Below are 22,646 nucleotides of genomic sequence, written 5' to 3' on the forward strand. Positions count from 1 at the left end.
CAACTTAGTGAGTTAGAGATAAAATATCCGCTTGAACTTTGTGGTCGGTAAAACACTACTGTTCTCAGCAGCACACTCAGAGACATCAGCATTATAGAGAGGGTGAAGGATCACAAAATTTCAATCATTTTGTTCTCTTTTTATTTTGGTCTAAATGTATCCCCGTTGCTAGTATACCCGAAAACAAAGTCTTGCTTCATAGGTTTGTTATTGGTAAAAGTCATAGACGCATGTATTGTTCACGCCACCTACAACTCATGCAAATGAATTCTTCAAGCATTGCTTGTCGTACGCACGTAACCTCTTACATTCTCTATAGCGTGCAAAACAAGCTTCGGCTACTCATGGTCTTCAAACCCCCCCCCCCCCCCCCCCAAAAAAAAAAAAAAAAAAAAAAAAAGTAAAGAGAGGGAGAGTGAGAGAAGGAAATTTCTTGAAACCTGCTAACGATTACAATGATCCTTCGATTGTTGTCGCTTACGTAATGGATGACACATTTTGACATAAGCCCAGACACCTGCCTGTTATGTACATTTGTGTCTGTGTGGAGGGAAATGTGTCAAGAACAAACACAAAGTTTCACCCACTGATTACGAGAATTGGGTGAGCCTTGTGTAAAGGCTACGAAGTGTACCGTGTTTCGGAGACAATAGATTAAGAAAATGTTTAAAGACTTTTTTTTCCATTTTGCTAGCAACGATCGAAACGTACTGGACTACACAGTGTGTTTTTACAAATTTAATGTTAACATATGGACCCCGAAGGTTAGATTAATAATGCGCATGTTCCAAAAGGTGATTAATTTCTGAATCATTGCATCTGATCTAATGAATATGTCGGAACCCAATCTTGCATACAACTCGACCACGTATATTGTGTATAAAGCATTGCAGCTGTTGCCTTTACAGAGAGGTTTCCTTACTATTTCCGTCATCCGGGTGAGAATATTTTCTTGTCCTTGCGAGAGAACATCCACTACAGCCTGTAGGTTGGAGACCTGTTCGCATGTCATACTGCACTGCCCGTTTTGATTGAGTTGGTTGTTGATTCCAGGCAGATCCGGTTGATAAGGTGGGTACACGGGCAGGCGATCGCCGATGAGACCGTCGTTGAGCAGGCCGTCGACCATGTCGGGGTTGACGGGAAGGTCGGAGTTAATCAACTCGCCCGGCACCGGCTTGGACGGGCGGGGAGTGTTCGTGGCCGTCGAAGCCGATGGCGACTCGGGCACCGATGGCACCTTCGACGGCAGCTGGCCCTGGGAAGGTGGCACGACCTCGGGCTGGGACGGAGGGATGCTGGGGACCTCTTCCATTGGAGGAAGTGGACCAACGCCCACGTGGATAGGCGGGACATTTTCATCTCCTGGAGTGAGAAAGATGAGATACGTCATTCACTGTTACCATAGCAATCGTGTGGTGAGATGGAACGCACAAACTCATATTAGAGAAACGAAACGTTTCCATAAGCACAAAAACCCATAAAATCCGAGTATAGAAGTGAATGGTATTTTGATACTGAAAGGTAACGGTATCTCTGCACACAGACAAAAGCTGAAGAATATTTACATTTAAAAGTCTTAGGCGATAGATATTGACTGTCGATAATTCAGATCCGACTAGAGACACTGTATCCTCATCAGCCACATTCAATACAATATCGGAAAAAATATGTACGTATTCGAGTGCTGCGACTCCCAGCTTATGGCATTGCCAGCCATTAAGCATACCTTTTCGAAAATACCTTAGAAAGACAGCCCCCCCCCCCCCGCCATTAAGCGTAAAGCATCGAAAGCAATGCGTTAAACATGAATGCATACATGCACTATTTAGGATTATTCTAATCCATTATAATATGCTTGTGTACACTTTTCGCGCATCCTACAAAAACAGGATTATTACATTCAGCAGGCATTCCACTAGTCAACAAAGAACAGGTATTAATGCTTTGATAGTAGTTGTATATGTGTGGTCTCCCTTTTTAGGTCCTAATGATAGATTAGCCAGATAAGTGTGGATCTTAATTGTGGTATTCACTTCCAACCGTCCTAAGATAGCAATTGAAATCATTCTATAATGTCGCGCCCCCACTGGATGCTCCTAAACCAAACGTGTATAATGCAGTCTCTCTGTGAAATCGTCACTGCATCCTCCTGTCAAAATAAAGAATTAGCCAGGGAGAAAATTGTCCATTTAATCGAATAATTGCCGCACAAATCGCGAGAAACTGATGATAATTATATCGAGCATACAGAACCGTCTGGACTACACTCACTGTAATCTGCGTGTCATTTATCTCACCAACTTCGTCACTATTGGGAAATCATAACTAAAAGGTTCCTACTATAGAAGTAAAGATCAGTGTAGGGAATATCAACAAATCTCCCTGTAAGGGGAGGGGTGGTTTACTGATGACGATATCGCTCAACGATTACACGTCACTGATGAGCAACAAGAGACATTGAGCTCAAATCCACCTGGACGACTCCTTGGAGCACACGACAGCATTGGTCCAGAAACTTCCAAGATGATCTCATTCTCAGACTGCCCAGAACGAAAGACGTGCGAACGTCAGTCAACCCCATGGAGGGTTGGAGGACGGGGGTAGATTTTCGTGATCATCTGGGGTTCTGTGGTATTCAGTACACGGTGGATATTGAATGAAATTGACAGAAAGCCCATTCACTTGCTGTGTAAATCATCGTTTTTGACAATGCGGCATCGTTTAGCAAAGTGTCCCTGGCAGGTGGCACTTCCCGAACAATTAAAACGACTCAACAAGCCCTTTCCGAGACAATATCGGAATGACGAATAATGGACACGCATGGAGACATATCTTCTTGAAAGTATGATGAACAAATCTACGAATACGGTATTAAACGGAGAAAACCATGATTAAGAGAAATGAATTATTATCATCATTAACTCATGGTCATTCGAAATCACGGTAGACCATGGACGACAATGTGACAGAGTCCCTACTCAATTTACATAATATATCTAGCGCCTTATTCTCGATGAACCTGCACGAATCACACAGTATTATGAAACATAAGGTAAACATGGTGTAGGTATATAAGGTAATATGTAAATATTATAGATATGATAAATATTTTGCCTTTTCACAGATTGCAGCAAGATGATATTATTCAATAATATTCAACGTTTAATTGACTCAGAAAAAGAGGGATTAATTATTTCAATCAGATGGGGGAGGAGAGATGGGCGGATAGGTAGAAATACGCAAATTATAATCACACAAACACAAAGACATGACGACCGACCGAGAAAAATAGACAAATAGACAGACAGACAGACAGACCGTGAGAAGGGACAGAAAGAGAGAGAGGGAGAGAGTAAATCTTGTCTCCTCTGAGACACAGTTGGAGACATATAGAGAAAGTCCTGTGAGAAATTCTATTTGAAGGACTTTCTCCAGATCACTACAAGGATCCTTCGGCAAGAAAACGGAATTATTTCACCCCTTGTGTATCTTTCTTGCTCTCTTTCTCTGTAATTCTTTTTGTTACGGTAATGATAGCAGAGCCCCTTTCTTGTTTATCTAACCGCAAGAAGTAGCACAAAGCAGTCACATAAGATGGTAACAAGGCACATAAGCATGCGAAAACCTCATGAGAGAGGATTCACCACCTATAGAGACAGGAAGATGCGAATGTGTACGCAAATATGCTGCTCCATTCAGCTATCCCTCACACGGCTGCTCAACGACGAAAGCAAGAGACCTACACAGTTCACGCCATTTACAAAGGGGAACTCTGGTGGGATTTGCGTCCAGTTCCCGGTAATTTTCTACGCACTTTTTCTTATTCTTTCCGGACGTAACTACCCCTTGGGTGGGTGTTACCTTTCCCTTTCACATATTGACTATCCCTCCTGGTACGATATAGCCATTGAGACTCACATTGACAAATCGTTCATTTTCCTTTTTGTGTGAAGGCCATCACCCGATAAGCTTGCTGATGACACCTCCTTCAACCTCATGATACACACACACAAGTGTTTGTCAAGCATGTAGAATACGACTAGAAAGTAATTGAGTCTATACGGCGCAGACCATTGACAAGGAATCCAGACTAATTCTCCCTTTTCCATCTTTTCTGCTTTTTTATTGTGTGTGTTTTTTTCCAATCTTTATCCTTTTTTCAGGCACTCATATCTGGTCCGATGGGCATAGATGATTTCACTGCTACGCAAAACATTGGTAATGTTGAGAGGTAGCTGACGACCTTTGTCAGGGAAACAGTTATCTGCAGATATAAAAGTGCAGTATTACATTGAATTCTCTGAGATTATTATTTTTCCCCTTTCTCTACGTAATCTAGCGGCAGTCTTCGCCTGGAATTGTACCGGTACTGCAAATAGATCATTAGCTTTCACATGTGATCATTTCTGTCATCTGCGGAAGAGAGGATGCAGTACCAGCAAAGAGTTGAATCATGTATGCATAAAAGTGGATTCTTCACAATGTCGAGCGAGCCGCCGGTGGTGTTTTATTGGATCACTCAAGGTCCAGCGCAGGTGTGATATAAATTAAATAATCATTTAGTATTGGAAAATGATGACAAACGACACAGAAAATACTAACCTACAACATTCCTATAACACAACAACAACAACAACAACAACAACAATTTATCGGGTCCTGGTTAAGGAATTTGGATGTTGGTGAAGATATCGTAATTGAAAAGTTATTAACAGCTTTAACTATCCAAGTTTTGGAAGTGTGTCTCTTCGATCCCCCGTTCCCGTCACGCCATTGTACACGGAGAAGAAAAGGAAACATACACACACACAAACACACACACACACACACACACACACACACACCTACATCCACCTATCACTATGTGAAGTATGTGCTGATATCGATACATGTCGCTGTCTGACAGGGTCACGTAGCGGGTCCTTTACGTGTCTCTCTTTCTGAGATTATACCGGCTGAATGTCATCCCCACATCTCCAATCCTCTCCCCTCCTTGTTCCCGCCAAAATCTTGTAATATCACCTCTGCATGTTTAGTCGTCCATGGTTGCTATATTGTCCTAGTGCGTAGATCCGCATCTGTGTTTACATAAGACGAATTTCCGCCTGATGGTTAAAAATTCTCTTCCCCTCCGGAATACTAAGTTACCATGGAGATAGCATTCAGCGAAGTCACTTTTTTTCCTCGTACAATGATCCTCCAGATCTCGGGGCAAATTCCATCCAGTCAGCACGTTCCAATACGACCGGAGCACGAACCTGACGAAGGTAACATTTCTTCCCCATGATGACTACACTACCACATAAAGGGTGCTTGGCTGATAGATACACCCCAGTAACATTAACTGCAACTACTGTAAAAACTTCGTTTGAGTTGTCAGTTATACAGGTGCTTAAAGTGCTTCTCAACCAGTGAACCGCGAAGCTCTCACGGGTGGGCTGCAATGTCTTCCCAAAATAAAAAAAAAAAAATGAAAAAGATTTGTATTCGATCTACACAAGTAACTATAGCCCTCAAAACCTGAAGAAGCCAAAGTGGGCCTCGGGTTGAAAAAAACAACAACACAAATGTTGAGAAGCTCGGGCTCAAGACATCTGCAAATATCTGCATTAGTTACCACTTGAAAAGACATGGGTCCCGTTAAAACACTGGTAACTTTATGAGAACGGTAACGCTGCAATCAATGACAAAAGAAGATGATTTAATCCTCGTGACCTGCTAAGAGTGCTACATATCGAAAGTTATTACTTGATTGGTAAGTTTGGCAACTTCCGATGCTTGTAAAAATGCAAAAGATAAAATTGATCAATCCAAGGCATATGCTAATCTAACATCATCTAGAGGGGATCAATTGATATTCTGGAATTATGCCATGGATTATCATCTCAAAGCCAATGTTTATCATTGGGAACAGTGATTAAAAAATGTTCGAGTTATCACATTTGATGCATAATAGTTCAGTGGTATCACAAAACATATAAAAAATTTTGAAATAGAGTCACAAATATATGGAAATATGAATAAATTTCTCAATGAACCATAAATGTAGACGGTTTATTCTAGCATGGAGCTATAGCTCCATGATTCTGAAAACGATTTTAATAAACCTATTGTTCACATTTTGTTTATTATACAATACTTTGATCATTCTGATTGATACATATAATACATTGATTATACTGATTAACATTTTAACATTGGTTGTTTCCATCCCTTACTCCCATTTTATAACTATTTTACTTGGGCTTTTTTTTTTCATCTACAAATGGTAAATAGTGGCTTTACGGCTTTAATCCCTTGACATTTGTTTAGAAAAAAAAAAGCTAGTGCAAATGGCCGTTACTACCTTTAAACCAACGTCCTCGAACGTGGGCGTACGCGAGCTAACTTGGGTAACCTCGCGAGGGCGGCCGCAGAGGAACGGACTGGAAACACGATCCTCAAACCATCTTTTGGGGAGGAAAGCCACGCCCAAATTCGCAAACGAAATCATGTCGTTATCCTCTTACCTCCCCCCTTGCCCGTCTCCCCTCGCGCTATCCTGCCAAAAGGGCGGGTTCGCCTTCCGTCTGTAAACTTGAGGTCTGTGCGCGAATGCCCTCTTAGCCTCTTGTCTACAAGACATGATCCTTTCCACAGATTTCGTGATACGATTCACCTCCCTGATTCCAACAGACAATGAGTTAATGTCAGCGCAGCAAACTTTCGTTCGTGCCGTCAAATAAGACCAGATACATGTGCATATGTCTTCCTCCCCCCCCCCCCCATCAAATGGATGTGTTACTGCGAAATCTGATATTAGTGCATCATGTGCTACTGGATTTTTTTTTCACAACGGAATGTTAATGACCTGTCCTATCTTTACATACCGGGTAAACAGTATCAAGTGTGAGCAAATATATTTTCATTATGATAAGGTATTGACACTGCATACAATGGAGCGTCAAAGGGAAAAAGAAACACACCTCGAATCTGGTTAGTCAAAGTGACATATGTAAACTAAATGGGCATTTATTATGGGATTGCTATAACGTTGGGAAAGACTTAACTGACGTCGAGTCCAAAGTTCTATGTTTTCCAAAACTGTTTTTCCAAAATACCGAGATATCACAGCAATTCAATCCACATACAATGCCATTTTCACTGAAAGTGCACGATGACACCCGTGTTCATGGGGCCCGGGCAACCCGTTTTGTTGTTTGTTTTTTTTCCAGCAGGTGCAGTTCTTGAAGTAAGAGAGTATTGAAGACGGACAAGAGATATGGTATAAATTTCTTTTTCAATACTATACCCTCGAATATCCACAAAACATCCACGAAGGAACTCAGCAATGAAGATTTCACCCCCAAAACAGTAACAGTACGGCCTTCTGACATTGTGCGCAGACAATTTTCCCGAAAGGAGAAGATTGATCACTTATGGAATGAAACTGACTGACCCGTCTTTCTGTTTGAAAAAAAAAAAAAAAAAAACGCGTTTAGTCCAATTATGTTTTCGTTAATATTCGTCTCGATTTCGCATTGGGAACCTATTGTAGACCAGATCATGTCAGTTTTTGTCCAAAATTGAGTGGAAGGTCACATCAAGTCTCAGTCTTCTTTTCATTACTTGCTTCAGATCTTCTTTTGTTCCTACCAAATGGGAGGTCAAAACCAAAATTTGGAAAATAAAACCTTAAAGGGATGATACAGTATTGGTGGAGATTAGAATTGGGCTTATAACTTTTTGCGAGATACCAAGAAAACACTTATGATATAGTACAGAGCATACCATTTTAAGAGGAATTCAAAGTTTATTTGATGAAAATCGGGTTTGCAATGACTGAAACATCCACAAACAAAGTAAAACAACGCGATCGTAATAAAGTGTGGGTCCCACACTTTATTAGAATCGCTCTTTTTTTTTTTGATATCTCAGCCATTTCAAAACCAATTTTTATCAAATAAACGATGAACTCCTCATAGAATTACATGCTCTTTCATATTTCATAAGAGGTTTCTCATTATCTCACCAAAAAATGTTAGAAAGCTGAAATTAGGTCCCAACCAAAACTATACGATTCCTTTAAGAGGGCATATTATCATGGTCGGGCTATTTCAACGCGCCTCCTAACCATGCTTGTGAAATATGGGGAGAAAAAAGAAAAAGAAATAAATCATCAACAGGCGTCATATTTCATATCATTTCATTGCAAGACGTCATGCTGGAGGGTCAGAACTTTAAAAGACTATTTTGAACACAACTTTTGTTGCTGGAATCACAAAATTCACATCCCAAAAACCAGTGGGACTCCTAAAGGAAACGCAGAAGATCACGAAAAGTGTAGACGTTTCATCTGTGTCGTATGCGCATGCGGATCGATACGCACTATAGAACAACAAAATAGAATTATAGACTTAGCATTTTGTTCTATGTTAGTGAACAGAAAGACTAACAAATGAACACACAGAGGAATTTGAGACAATATTTCTGTATTCCTGCAATCAAAGTGATTCACAAGTTGTACTTTTTTTTTCAATAATCATTGATAAGACTCTACCGCTTGCTGCAACAATGATGCGATTGGTGATGTTTATCCTGTACGTGAATAGAGGCAGATGTTTTCTACCTATACCAGTACTCATTTTGAATCCTTATGGCGTCTATCAGCTCAGCCCAGCTACAATCAGAATTCGAACTGCGGATGGGACACAAAATTACCATTTACGAAAAGCGAACGACATTCTTTTTACTTCTAATCCTTCTTAAACGGTAATAAAACGCTTCGATATGTAGAAACACTTTCGTTGAAATCCGCATTATACGAAGTTGACATGCTCCAGCAAATCTAAATGGTAAAGGGTAAATAAAGAGATTTATTGATCACTATTGAAAAGGGAATCGTGCAACTCCGTCTGTCATGGTTGGAATGTCATTTCATTTCAGCGACTCTCTCGTTTTTAGGTACCAATCTTTTCCTGCACTAATCTCGTCCCGTCCCGTCTCCTAGTCATGTATCAACCTCGTCTTCGCAAAATGCCAAGGAGTTGTGTGCGATTCTTGACCCGTGACCCGTAAGCATGATTAGCAATTGACTTGTCAACCATAGATTGTCTCAGTTCGTCTGATCGTGTTTGCTCACGTACGAGTCGGGAGGTTTGAGCCAGTTTGTCAGCACCAGCATTCTTTGACATCATGCTGCGCAAACAGAACGGAAGAAAACAGTCCGGACCATGTCTTTCACTTCCTCTTTCTTTCGGTCGGGGAGTGAAGGTATTTAACTTCAGATGCCTACCTCTTGGCAATTCCCATCACATCTTTCTGCAAAAAGAAAGAAAAAAAAAAGACTCTTCCATCCACCCCCACCAGAAAGAGACACAGGTAATACAGGAAGTAACATTCCAGAACGAAAGCCCAAAACTTCCGACAACATCGTTCGCGAGAGAGTATCTTTATAAATCTATTTTTTTTTCTCCTGTTTGGTACTAGTTTGCCCGTGCCCTGACAAAACCGTTCTTTTCCGTTATCCCCTTGGGAAATATCCCTATGATGTAACCAACTTGCAAAGGGCTCGGAGCACTGGCCAATGACCTTTGATGATGAATTGTGGGCCATCGAAATCAACTCACGAAAATATTTTGTGAAGAAAATAATAGTCTAAAATCAGCGACCAAATTTAACAATAACAAAGTGATGCAACGGAGTACTCATAACCAGGAAAGCACTCTGCATGCGACGTTGACTGTGTTGTAGGCACCCAATGGGACCTTCTTGCTCTTTCTGATTTATACTCATTCTTACTCACAAGCAACCACAATCATGAGCAACTGATATGATGAAAACGGACGGATTGAACATTTGAGAAGCAAACTGACTTATGCTTTTGCCGAGCGACTGAGCTAACATTCTCTCATGTAAAAATCGACAGCGCCAAAGATATGGGTTCTAGCACAACGCGAGTACTGCCAATGCTACAAAAAGGATTCAGGATCCGCTGTCATATTTATGTGAAGAACAAGTTCATAGATCGATATCAATTATTTAATGCGAGGCACATTAGGCTGACAGGTGTATTGTGCGCACACGACAGCAATATCACATTGTGCCACGCACGTTTGCTGTTTTCTAAACTTCAACGGAAAACTTGCATGTGGGCGCTTGAAAGAATGGGGAGACATTCATTGTTCCGACAATGTTTTCTCTCTATTGACGAGAACGCTGTGGTGTCAAGTTGTCAATTCAATTTTGGTAGGCCGCAATTTCACGCCGAACCACAATTTCTCAAAGTGCCTCAGGATTCTTCATAACACCATTGATTACAGAGGTTTCGCACTAATCTAATGGAGCGTGTGAATTCGTGTCAATGATGTGAACAATATATCAAATCATCGACGAATATTTTCTTGCTCTTCAGCAGCATACAAATCGAATCTGAGCTTGGCTGTTAACTTGTATATCGCCTCGAGCGTCAGCAACTGAAGTTCAGACTGTCAAAAATGTCGAAACTACCAACCAGACAAACAATTCGACTGGATTGGGTTCGCATGCCAGAATGTTCAGAGATTGACGTCGAAATGGCAGCAGAACATTTCAGCTGTGAGGCTGAAACCTAGACGTGGACCAGCCTGAAGATGGCGTTTCCATGGTAACGACGGATTGCATTTAAGGGACGGGGATGATGGGAGGCGAGAGAATGAGACGCGGAGTAGACCTTGAAAGTTGGAGCTTCAGGGATTATGATTTATCAAGTATGTACGGGCTTCCCTGAAAAAGGATGTCACGCGACAGATGGAAAGTTTGGCAAAGGCTCGAAGATGGTTGACGACCTCTGACCTCAAACACGAGCATTCTAATATTTCTACAATGATGTATGTCTTTCCTTCTCTCTGTCTTGATTTCTGTCGGTTATAGAATTTAGATTTACAACCACATATAATAGCTCGCTGTTGGTTTACAAATTACATTACATCAGTCATTTTTAATACGCTTTCCAAATACGGCATTTCATATCACACTTTTGTAATTATTCTGACATCAATCAAACTTGGCAGAATAAAAACGTGTGTTGCTACGTTCTCATGACTGTCAGCACGAATGCTTCGTAGCATCATTCAAGTTGTCGTCTGTTTTTGTCATATGTCATATCCAAAATGAACGTTGTGAAAAGGTGAACTAGTTTACGTGTCGGAGTGCATGCTCTGGTTGGCAGAAAGAATGCGGCTTCGTTCGAAGCAGAGTTGGAGGCACAATGAAATATAGGGCTGGGTCCATATCTTGCACACATGTTGCTGCCTCGTGAGGTTTTTCGTATTACCTCGACATCTTCTCGTATATCATGGAATTGATATCAACAATCACATGAACTCAGAGGGGAAAAACATTTATGTTTATTTGCTTTGTCAGACCGCCAGAATCCGCGCCAGGAGTGTCGTCTCCGAGGCTTCTCCACCTTCAAAACTTGAACTTGTCGAAATTCTGTCCATAATTGGAGATACGGGGGGAAACATTCCAATGAATGACGAGCTCATGCACCAACCAAACTTTGTTTTTTTTTCCCTCCCCTTCCCCTTCCCCCTCCCTCATATTTTGGGGGGTTTCTCAATACGACTCTTGGGAAACAACGCCACATTATATTTGATGACCTTTCATATTGGAGAGGACAAGATCAAACGAGCGAATCCCTCTCTGAGGATGTCTGGCCTTCCCTCAGTCTGCACTGGTTGCTGCCCCGACTGGGTAGGTCGAACCTGCGGCAGTGGGGGATGAGGTCTACGAGAAATTGGGCTGAGTGAGCGAAACGGAACTTCAGAGGGCGAGTGAGGAAGAGAGGACAAAATATTTAGCCGATAGAGAGGACCAGAGTGGGAAGAGAGATAGAAAGATGTTTCACTATTCTCTCTCCTCCGTCTTCAGAGGAGTGGAGGATTCAACCGTCTTTCTGCCATCTGTACTCTCAGGGCCGTGGAAGACACCTCTGTCAAAGGTCAAAATGATCGCTGATCTTGCGCTTACTGGAGCACAGCAAGTGCACTGACTCTGACAGTCCAATATAAAGACAGAAAAGGAAAATTTCCCAATGTCTCTCTCTCTCTCTCTCTCTCTCTCTCTCTCGGTCTCTTTTTCCTCCGTTTTTTGTTATTAGATGAATGCAGACAAGGGGAAGAAGAAGGAAAAAAAGAGTATCTTGAATTGTGAACGCCTTGAGTTCGCAGCTGGCAAGGATTTGAAACTTTAAAGATTTATCTGGTTTCTTCCGCTGCAAAATGCATTACTCTCCAAAGTTCCCCCTGTGTGCTCCAATTATGTCGGGGCGTGCAGCTGGTATCATCCGTTTGACTGGTGCTATTTTCCCTTCAAACCAAGAGCTGAACAACGCGAGCGCCGTAAACACACACATTGAGTGGCAAAGTCTCACGTGAATTACTTCCAAATATCATATTGTGATTCATTCTTTTCCCCCCATCAACTACCTAGAAACAATCACTTCAGAGAAAACTACGTGATTCGCTGCGAATGTATTGTGAATGACCGACTTTGTCTCCCTTGACTATTTTTCCGCTCGTGTTGTGCGTGTCTTTCCTTCTCATCCAAATCAAAATAACATTCTACGATCACTCAATTAATGTCCAACTTGAACTTTGAACCTTGATTCAATCTTAAGTAAACTACGGTCAAACTAACGGCCCAGGAATGCCTATGGTAGCAAAATAAGTAGTTTTGATAAGCACAGCTAACTTTCCTTTGGAGCACTGCCTCTTCACCCTCACTCTTCAGCGGCAATGCCATCTCAAGATGACCAGAGTCCTGAGGCACAATACCAAAATAACAGAATTCCACGTGAAGTACAGACGACGAAGCAGGTTGAATAAACTGAAGCCGACTATGACGTAGCAACTATGCCATGACGACATAAGCAGGTCCATATTGGAGAACCTGGAGAACCATATATCGCAGCACTGGGAAAATTTGAGGTGGACGGTTTGAATAACCTCGCGAAGGGCCCAGCCCGACGATGGGAATTGCTCGACGAACAAAGGAAGAAGGTGACGCCGATAAACAAGCCTGTCCTTGATTGACAATAGATACAAACAATCTCTTAGCGCGGACTCTGGGTCCTAAAGCGTTTGGACTTGTGACTTGCAGAACCTAAAGGTACCACTCTCGTTACCTCGTTACCTTTTGAAAACGACAAGAAGCAGATGCGTCTGTTTTTCCTTCAAGAAAATGATGGCAACGTCGTCACCCTTAATAGATTCTTTGAGCCGGCAATTTGCTTGTTTCGTTTCATTTTGTCCTATAATGCGCATTAAAGAAATTATGGAAACCATTACAATGCCTTGCAGTCATGTTTCGATATCAAACATGTTAAAAATCAGTTTTCGGTTGTCTTTTTTTTCAACCACATGTACTGTTTCAGTGAAATAACAAGTTCTAATGCACACGAACCACGATGGATGAGGTTATATGAATAAAGATAATTTCCAATGTTCGAGATTCAGTATCGTTAAGGCGTGACCGTTAGGTTACTCAATGACCGTAAGGTTACTCAATACTTACGCTCAGGGAACACAGGCAGTTGGCTCTGATGACTGACAACGTCGTACTCGTCCTGCATGTCGTAGCTCGACGACTGACTCGAACTCGCCTCGATCTCGCAGCCCTGTGCCCGCAGGACTCGGGTACCACGAAGGGCTCGGGTACCAGGCGGGGCGAAGATGAATCGAACCTCTTCAATCACGCCCTGCGAATGGCAAAGACAAAAAGTCATATCAAACATTTAATTGGACTTACAGTACTACGGTACTATCGGAACTACAAAATTATACATTCCTCTCCCTCTTCCCTTCTCTTTCTCTCTCTCTCTCTCTCTCTCTCTCTCTCTCTTTGACATCCTAAAAGCTCACTCATTCATAATTACATGCATACATAAATAAATCCTCATACAGTGAATGTCCGAAAGGGTTTTAACCTACAGCTGACCTAGGCAGGTCTGCAAGTAAGTTCCTGTTGCCTCCTTACATCATCTTGGAAATCAATGCCCTGAAGAAATGATAAATTGTATTACACCGTCTGGTGCAATTCAAATGACAAGGTGGTGAAGGTGTTTGCTATTGATACAATTTGATCTAAACTACACCCTGGCTCGTCATAAAGATCAAGAAGGCATTTGTGTATCAAGTCGTTTAGACACACGAAGCAACCCGCGCCAGAATGCATGTTTTCTTGAAGACGTTACATCATCTACGACCGTCTTGTACGTGCGGAAGGAAACAGTCAGTTAGCAAGGTCTCAGGAAAGAATGAGGAAGCTCGACGCACTCAGGGCTAATTAGCACAACCGTTACATTGTCAACACCTATCTGCGGAAGGCTTTCTCTGCCTTATAGTGCAGTGTACGATTCGTGATCTGGTACACAAACCATATGACTAATGATTGTTCTATGATTCAAAGCGACTGGAGCGCGCGTCTTGTTAGAGGACGAATTAAGAGCAACTGTTATGGACAGTAATTAGTTACTCCAAGCCCTGGAGGACCGCTGACAACGCTCAAGAAGTCCTTTCGTTTCTTTCAGGTCGAAAGGCGCAGATCGTTGAATTACTCGCGGTATGATGCGTGGGTTATTTTGTAATTAAAAAGTGAATACAAAAGTTGATTAAGCATTGTCAAATGTGAAATAAAGGATAGTGTGATCAAGGTAATACATACACACTGTGCGATAAACTAGGGAGGTGCGACAAAACCTCCCTGGATAGACCCACGTAACATAATATAGCGTAATGTTCTTTCTATACAAATACACACTTCACGCCGCATAATGTGTCACTGTTTTATTTGTTTGTATTTGTCACAAATACAAATAAATACGACAGTGACACATTTTTACGTACAAGTAATGTTTTGTAGACGACGTGGAGGTGACTGAGTACACAAACGTGCGACAACATTGCACTGCTGTGATCGTTCATGTTTATTCGATGTTAAGTTATACTGCTAAAGGCAATTCGAGACATCCCAACATTTTGTCTGTTTTGACAGTGTCTTCCGTAGGGTATATTAGTATTTCGAAGATTCGACTATAGTGTCACTGACAAGCCTCCTCTGCTTTACTCTAGGCAAGTAAAGTCTGTCACTACCATCAGGAGCGAATTTATTCCCATGACGTTTGAAAGAGACAGGCTTTTGAGGGTCAAACAACATTCCTATTGGGTTTTCAGACACCTTCAGTGAGTAGGGATTGAGAAGCGATACTTGTTTGAAACAAGGCCAGGGAATACCTCACGATGTACAGAAACAATTACGTGTGAATGTACCATGATTCCAAATATATTCAAACATTCTCGAGATTGGGAAGGAAAAAAAGAAACCCTCAACAACTGATACTTCAGACCCTAGGTAGGAGTCCTAGTATTTATACAGTTATCAGTCGACAGACAAAAAAAAAAATAAAAATAAAAAATCTGCGACCGGGACCGGGACTTCGAAAAAGCAGCATTGCCTGGTGCGCATCTCGGTGTGATGTTGTTTTTCTCTTAAAACAACCACGGCTAATGACGGAGAGCATTACTTCTCGCAGCACTTAGCTCTGCTGGATTTCGTAGTGTGACATCATGAAAAAACCAAGGAACTTACAAACTAAGGTGTGCCGCGTCTGAAGACAACGCTGTCAAGGCAATAACTTTAAACATACACGCAAAAAAGTTGCCACTGATCGCGTTGACTGCGCGCGTAGAGGTCGGAACATTTTGTGCGATCCCTCGTTAATGTCAAACCTGTTCTCAAGATGATCGCATGACCCTGAGCAAGAGTCCTCTTTAAATCCCTGACATCCCGTTGTCATGGCAACTGTCTACTGTCTACCTCTCTGTATGATCACAGACTAAACATTATTAATGATCAATTCCTTCTGAGGAAAGCATCAAGGAAATACTATGGGAGTCTGGTAAATTTTCGGTCACCATGGTTACACGAGCAGCTGCTTGGTTAGTGTTTATCTTCGGGGATCAAGATTTTCTGCGACAGTAGTTTTTGCATATTAAAGAATAATCTTATTTTGCTGTCATTTTATCCCCGACACGTAATAGTCAAGAAGAAGAAAATATTTGATCGTCGGCAAGACGAACGTACATGTATTTGCAATGACGTGTGCGACTATACGGAAACGGTCCAGTTTATCCTCGCGCCGCGTCCGTTCCTGTCACATGCCGCGCGCATCCTGCTGAGATACTGGCTTCTCTTGGCACCCGAAAAGTTGAGATAATCAGGCTAATATAACGCAAGTTATTATCTACCCCTGTGAGCTACACCTCACTAAGGATCCACGCAGTTGATCTCTGTAAACAGATCATATCATAAGGTTGTGTTCTTGACCAAGATCTTTCCAGAAAATTACACATTTTGTGTGTGTGTGTGTGTGTGTGTGTTTCTAATCTCGAGTGGAGAAGAACTTGGGCCTTTAATATTTGCACTTTACGTCTTTAGATTGTATCCATATATTATTTGAATGACGGGCATAATGTAATTTGGTGTGCAACGTCATTCAATATAGTTGGATGACATGAAACTCAACATTATGAAATTTATCAATTATTCAAAGTGATGCACAGTGTGGGAGTTCGTAAGCGATGGTGCAGTGACGTATCGCTTGGTATGCTGCAAATGCAGCACTTTCGCTCTTTGCTCGTTTCACGTGTGAACAAACTAGCTTCAGACACGCCCTCCCCCATTTTCCCTGGAAGCATTTTATGTAAGTTTGTGCGACTGCGATGGCACCTTTTTAAGATGGACTCTCTACCTATTAAAGAAAGTAGCAATGTTTGTGGTTAGCTGTAACTCAAGCGCGTACGGTATCAGGAAAGTGTAAATACTTTTCTTTCATGCATCACATCGTTGTTTCTCTTCGTAAAACAAAAAGAAAGCAACGCCCGATTGGTCATGGCGACACACCAACATCGTTTGACCATGGAGCTAGTAGCTCCAAGGTTTGACTTTCATAAGATCCACCCTGGGAGGTATCGCGTCTTGCCATGCTGTTTAGAAGGGAGTTACAAAACAAAGAAAGAAACCCTTACGTATGAAGAGTACACAACTAAATACTCAGTAGACAGGTAGTTTACAATGGTACATAATTTAGAGAAGAGCTATAAGTGTTGAAAGGTTGGCTGAGCAATGAATGACAGTGTCCCAATATTCATTCCATGTACGCTGGATTAGATTGACATGCCATGAAATAAGTCCGAGGAACAACATGACATATATATTTTCTGTTGTTCTCAATTAAGCAAATTATTCATTACATATCTAAAAACAAAGTGTCAAAACATCAATCCTTGTACACGACTTCTATAAATGAAGACATAGAACATACAGTAACTTTTCACGTCTGCTACTTGGCGAGTAGACAAGACACTCTGAGCAGTTCAACTTCTTCTCTTGCGATTAAAGATATAAAAGTTCATAGGCCTATCGCATGTATAAATGCTAGTAGTATCCCTCTTCACACTCCAGACTTGCAACAAACCGATGGTGTTCGGAGGCGACAAAGATCGGTCGCCATGGCAACCAAAATAATGGTTACAAGGACAGGAAACATTCATTTACGTTTGTACATTTGAAAGAAAGTCATGTTAGGGGGAAACAATGCACTGCCATTTGAAAATTTCATGCATTAATATGAATGACACGAGAACTTTTCAAGTCATAAAAAACGGTGTCGAAACATTCGTCTTTGCAGCTGCTGTTCTCCCTCCCCTCCCTCTCTTACAAGTTCTCGTTTCTATGGACGCGCAAGCCGTTAAAATTTCTACCAAATTCTGCGGCGTATCATTCCTTGTGGCTGTTTGTTTGGTGTTGTTTTTCAAGTATGTACGAATCAATTTGAATGTCCTCAGAACTTTTTTTTATGTACTGACCCTCCCTATCATTTAAAACAATCATCACTCATTCTTCAGGATGCAATGCAGATAAACACCAACTGGCCCAACCTATCTGGTAGACTGGTATAATGTCTTGTTGTCATGTTGCTGGTCACCATTGTAGAGAAATTAAAGAGGAAAACAATGGGCAGCAGCTGCGTAAAACCTTAGATTCAACTCAGCAAAAAGGAAATGACACTTGACCATCTTATATCTCAGTGAAGAGTTCCCTTTTATAATGTGGCTGTGTATGTTTCAAAATGAGAGTGGTATTTCGATTTGTGAGAAAGTAAACTCAGAAATAGAGAGCCAGCACCTTCTCCTCACACATCTAGTGTGCTGTGAAGTATGATTGTCGGTGTAAAAGTTTACCATGTCATTTTCATCACGCGCCTATATCAGGGCGCCACAAGACATGCATAGAAACAACTATAGGCCCGTCGTGTCTTGATAGTTGTTAATGTTATAGCTGATAGTGTTCACAACGCCACCCCACTGCGTGTTCCTCAGCTTTCGTCGCACCTCCCTGCTTTTACGTAACTACCCGGCATTGTGTGTATCAGTGTGTTGACAGACACACACTGTGTGTCTGTGTGTGCATGTGTGTGCATGTGCCGAACGTGTTTCGGCACTTTCACATCCCTGGTTTCAGCGTAGAGCTAATGAATTGTAGCTACACATGCTTTCAGGTTGGAGACTGCGGATCCTTCTTGTCAAACTCGGCGACATGGAGCTTTCTTTCTACAATAATTTGCAATTTGTACGAGAGGTCCACGAACGGAGCTATTCCACAAGAGTATCTGAATAAAATTGTGAGAATCTGTGTTTTCTGGCCCTCGGAGAAACAGAAAGAAAGGGTAATAAAAACAGAACAACAAACAAAGTTGTTGTTGATTCTTTGTGACGAGTGGCTCGATGTAACGCCTTCTCCACGTCCGGTCAGCTGTGACAATTCTTCAAACGCAAATCATCTTGGTACAGGAGTTTGATGGCCAAGATCTCAAAATGGTTGAGCTTTGTCGGCAATACTTTTGATATCTTCCCATTAACCAATACAGATGACTAGGAGCCGTGACTTCAGTTGAAGGTCGCGGTGCAACGACTGCAAGAGGAGAGGCGATCCATTTATTGTTGCCCACTTGAGTCCAGTTTGACCGGAAGCAACATTGAATAGGTTTCCGAAATCTTCATGCAAGCTGTACTCCATGACAGAGGATTTCATCAATGCATTTTGAAGGTCCCCCCCCCCCCTTCCTCATTATTTTTTTAGGCTAGTCTGATCATTCACGGTTCTCACAGAGTCGAACAAACAAGGAAATAATCAAGGCAACTTGTAGAAGGTGAATCTTTTAACAAAACGTCGAAGGGGGTAAAAAAAATGAGTGATAAGACAAGTAAGAGAAGTGTCATCAATCACGTGACTACGTTTCATCTCGCTTTACTTCTCATGGGTTGTGTCTAAACAATGACTTTCTTTATCTAAATCAAATATTAATTTTCCGGTAAACTGTGCGCTTAGAAACGTCCGTATTAAGCGCCTAATAAATGTATTGTATTATTATTATCATTAATATTATTATTATTATTATTATTATCATTATTATTATTATTATTATTATTATTATTATTATTATTATTATTAATAATAATAATCATTATCATCATTATTGGCAGGGAGGGGATTATTTATTCTATGTGGTTTCCGGAGTAAAAGTAGAAACGAATTAAAAAAAAAGGAAGAAAAATGTAGTAAAGAAGAAAAGTCAACGATATTTCACCAGAATCATAGCATTTTTCATCAATATCAAAGGTGGTGACAATTCACGCATGAGTGAATTTGAGTGACATCCAAGTTAGGTGCTCATGAAAATATTCAATTGTTTGACAAGGCGTGTATTGACAATCAAGCGAAAAACGCTACTCAACCCATACAGTCTGTACGTTTGTTTTTACAATGCCAGTAGTGTATACAGTATACGTACTGCGTATTTTTTAGTTGATTGCGATGCACTGGGTGGAAACATACCTTCAAGCTAATCTTGCAGTAATGATTACCATATTACCTAAAGTAATACACCACGTTCTGGAATACATGACTGCATGGACTCGTAAAGAATCTCTGTTATGTGCTCCAATCAAACTGTAATAAAGATGTATGAATGAAGTAATGGAATAACGCAATGCACATTGGTCTGACCAAGGCGAGCTCGCTTGGTCCGTGGCCAAACTATAACTGTAGTTATTAACAGTTAGCACAGCATGGCTTTGCTGTGCGCAAGGTGTAACAGCGCGTAACACAATTTTGAACACACTATCTCCAGAGACCACAGTGTCGTGAACGCCGTTCCCAATGTAATCATGGAAATGATTCTCAGTGTGATGATGTTTACACTGTGGTCACTGTTCACTAGTTACAATTCTGAACAGGTGGTGTGTCAAGTTCGCGTAACTCGGCGAACCAACCTTGCCGCCGCACTGCATGGTGCTACGCTGCGCCAACATGGACAAACGCAACAGGCACACTTGTTTTCATACAGCAAAAAATAACGTTCATCTGACGAAGCAGTTTTCGGCCTGAAGATCTAGACAGATATTGCACTTTATTCGTGTTCTCTTTGTCATTTCTTCGGAGCTACTGAATGCAGTTCCTCATTCATTGCACAAAGGGGAAAACCGCAAAGAGCAAACATCTACTCAGTATATACCTAAATGCTCATATATCAACATGTCAACTACACCCATCAAAGAAAGCGCAGAGATTGACTATGTTGAAGATGTTCTACGTATGAAAATGCGCACAATACGCGAGGGAATTCGAGTGAATGATTACAGGGCCATCATAGTGTCAGAAGGACAATAAAATCATCAGAATCGCCAGAATAGGTGCTGGTTTGTTTGGTGGTTTGCCAGCGCCCGCAGCTCACTGAAGCTGCTGAGTTATGTGGTAAGGGAACAAGGTTGTTCTTTGACGCCGTGTTCTGCTTACTGAAATGTCGGTATCGGCAATGACACAGAGCTATAAGAAGACTCATACTGATTGTCTTAACACTCTGATGCAATGCGCTTGTAACAGGAGAAAATGGAAGAAATAAACAAACCCCGCACAGCACATGAACTCACCTCGAGTGTTTCTGGTACCACATTCGCATTTGAATTACCCCGCATTTGGCAGGGAGACACCTCTTCCCATAAGCTGTCGGATGACCAAATTGAGACCTCATGAACAGCCCTTACTGATTTTTTGTCGGACAGATGCTCACAATTATGACTAAATCGTCTAGAGAGAAAGGATAGGAACATGCCAAGGAGTGAGCTATGGGTGCCGTAGAAAGTTGTCCCCTTGGAAATGACGTCCCCGATATCGCCATTCCAATACTGCTGCATATCATGATGGATATTGGCAACAGTGCACGCTGCATGCTGTGTAAACTTATCACAGAGCCCATACTCCTCTACATTTCATCTGTCTTCTTTCAGCTTAATCCCTTAAAACATACAGAGAATCAGCTACCATAAGTTGACGAATACTCTTTCTAGTTTAGATCTTATCATGTACGTATCACAGTTATCTTTGGTGCTGGGCGGTGTAGCAGTTTCTTCTGCTACATTTTCAAGGAATCCGCATTCCTCTCTGAGCAATCCTACTCGGACTTAAAACACGCTTTCATGGCGGACCCTCGTGCCCCAAGTAGGCCTACAATCTGCCCTAAACCCGAAACAGGTGCGCGTAAACATACGGGCATGATTCTCTCTTTTTCTTCGTGGACATTTCAGGGAATGAAAACACATGTTCAAGGCTAAAACGACAACAAACCCGGTAGCAAGGCTCGGGCGGAATCGATTGCTGTGTATGCGTTTACAACGTGGTGAGCGTTAGGTTTGCAGAGCTATTGACATTGCCACAGCCCTCATTTTTAAACGCCTTCGTCCTCAACTTCTGTGAGACAAGGAAGGTGGAAGCTCTCTTCACCTCCCTGGTGTGACGTAGCATGTGTGTAAGTATGATTTCTGCACTCATCATTGGACCAGTACATCTCGTTCCGGTTTGAGGGTATGCTACCCATAATTTCTGCCTAGTTAATGCATCGAAACACTGACAAACTCAGAGATGGTAAGAAAGTTCTCTGCAGAGCACGCATACCAGCCGCTACAGGGTGATGGGAACCACCTCCCTGGAATGCAGTAAATTCTCACAATAGATACTTTTTTTTCCTTCTGGCAAAATGATTTAAAAATCTAGTCTGAATCATTCATTATACTTACGATCTATAAGTAGCCATGCATGAGTGGAAAGCCAGGCATGTAATTTTCTGGAGTAATGATTTAAATGCTCTACTCTTGTGAGACAGATATGCAAGATCTTCCTCAAGGAAGATTATTACCACAACTTAATATCATACTGCTTTGTTTCGGTGCTCTTTTCGCTCGCAACAGAGGCTATTAAAGATTTTTAATGAAAGAATTGCATAACTTTTTGAACGTTTTCCCCCTCAGAATGGTTATTGAAATAAATGCCATAACTTCTTAAAATGACTACTACTCAAATCCTGAATGAAAAAATCGCGAAACTTTTGAATGTCTTCACCCTAATGGTCTAACTCTTACAAATAATTGATGGCGGATGAGCTCCCCTTCCCTAGCTGCCGACATGTCAAATGTTACATGGAGGACACAGAAAATCTGAGCATGACATAAGCCGCAGCCTTCGCCTACCATTCTGACGAAAAGTATAATAGATGACATACCACTCAA

At 41.6% G+C, this 22,646-nt stretch overlaps 1 protein-coding gene across 1 annotated transcript in view; it reads right to left on the reverse strand.

The window, feature by feature from the left end:
- LOC139724506 (thrombospondin-1-like) overlaps nt 1-22,646 on the reverse strand; it is a 73,247-nt gene that overhangs the window by 37,239 nt on the left and 13,362 nt on the right. The window contains exons 4-5 of the mRNA XM_071635640.1: nt 13,540-13,723; nt 923-1,365 (exon numbers count right to left, since the gene is read on the reverse strand). Coding sequence (XP_071491741.1) covers nt 923-1,365; nt 13,540-13,723 — 627 coding nt within the window. The remainder of the gene's footprint in view (nt 1-922; nt 1,366-13,539; nt 13,724-22,646) is intronic.

The sequence above is a fragment of the Diadema antillarum genome, unplaced genomic scaffold (genome assembly GCF_040938485.1).
Source record: "Diadema antillarum isolate AM-2024a unplaced genomic scaffold, OU_Dant_1.0 scf00000217, whole genome shotgun sequence".
Taxonomy (NCBI): domain Eukaryota; kingdom Metazoa; phylum Echinodermata; class Echinoidea; order Diadematoida; family Diadematidae; genus Diadema; species Diadema antillarum.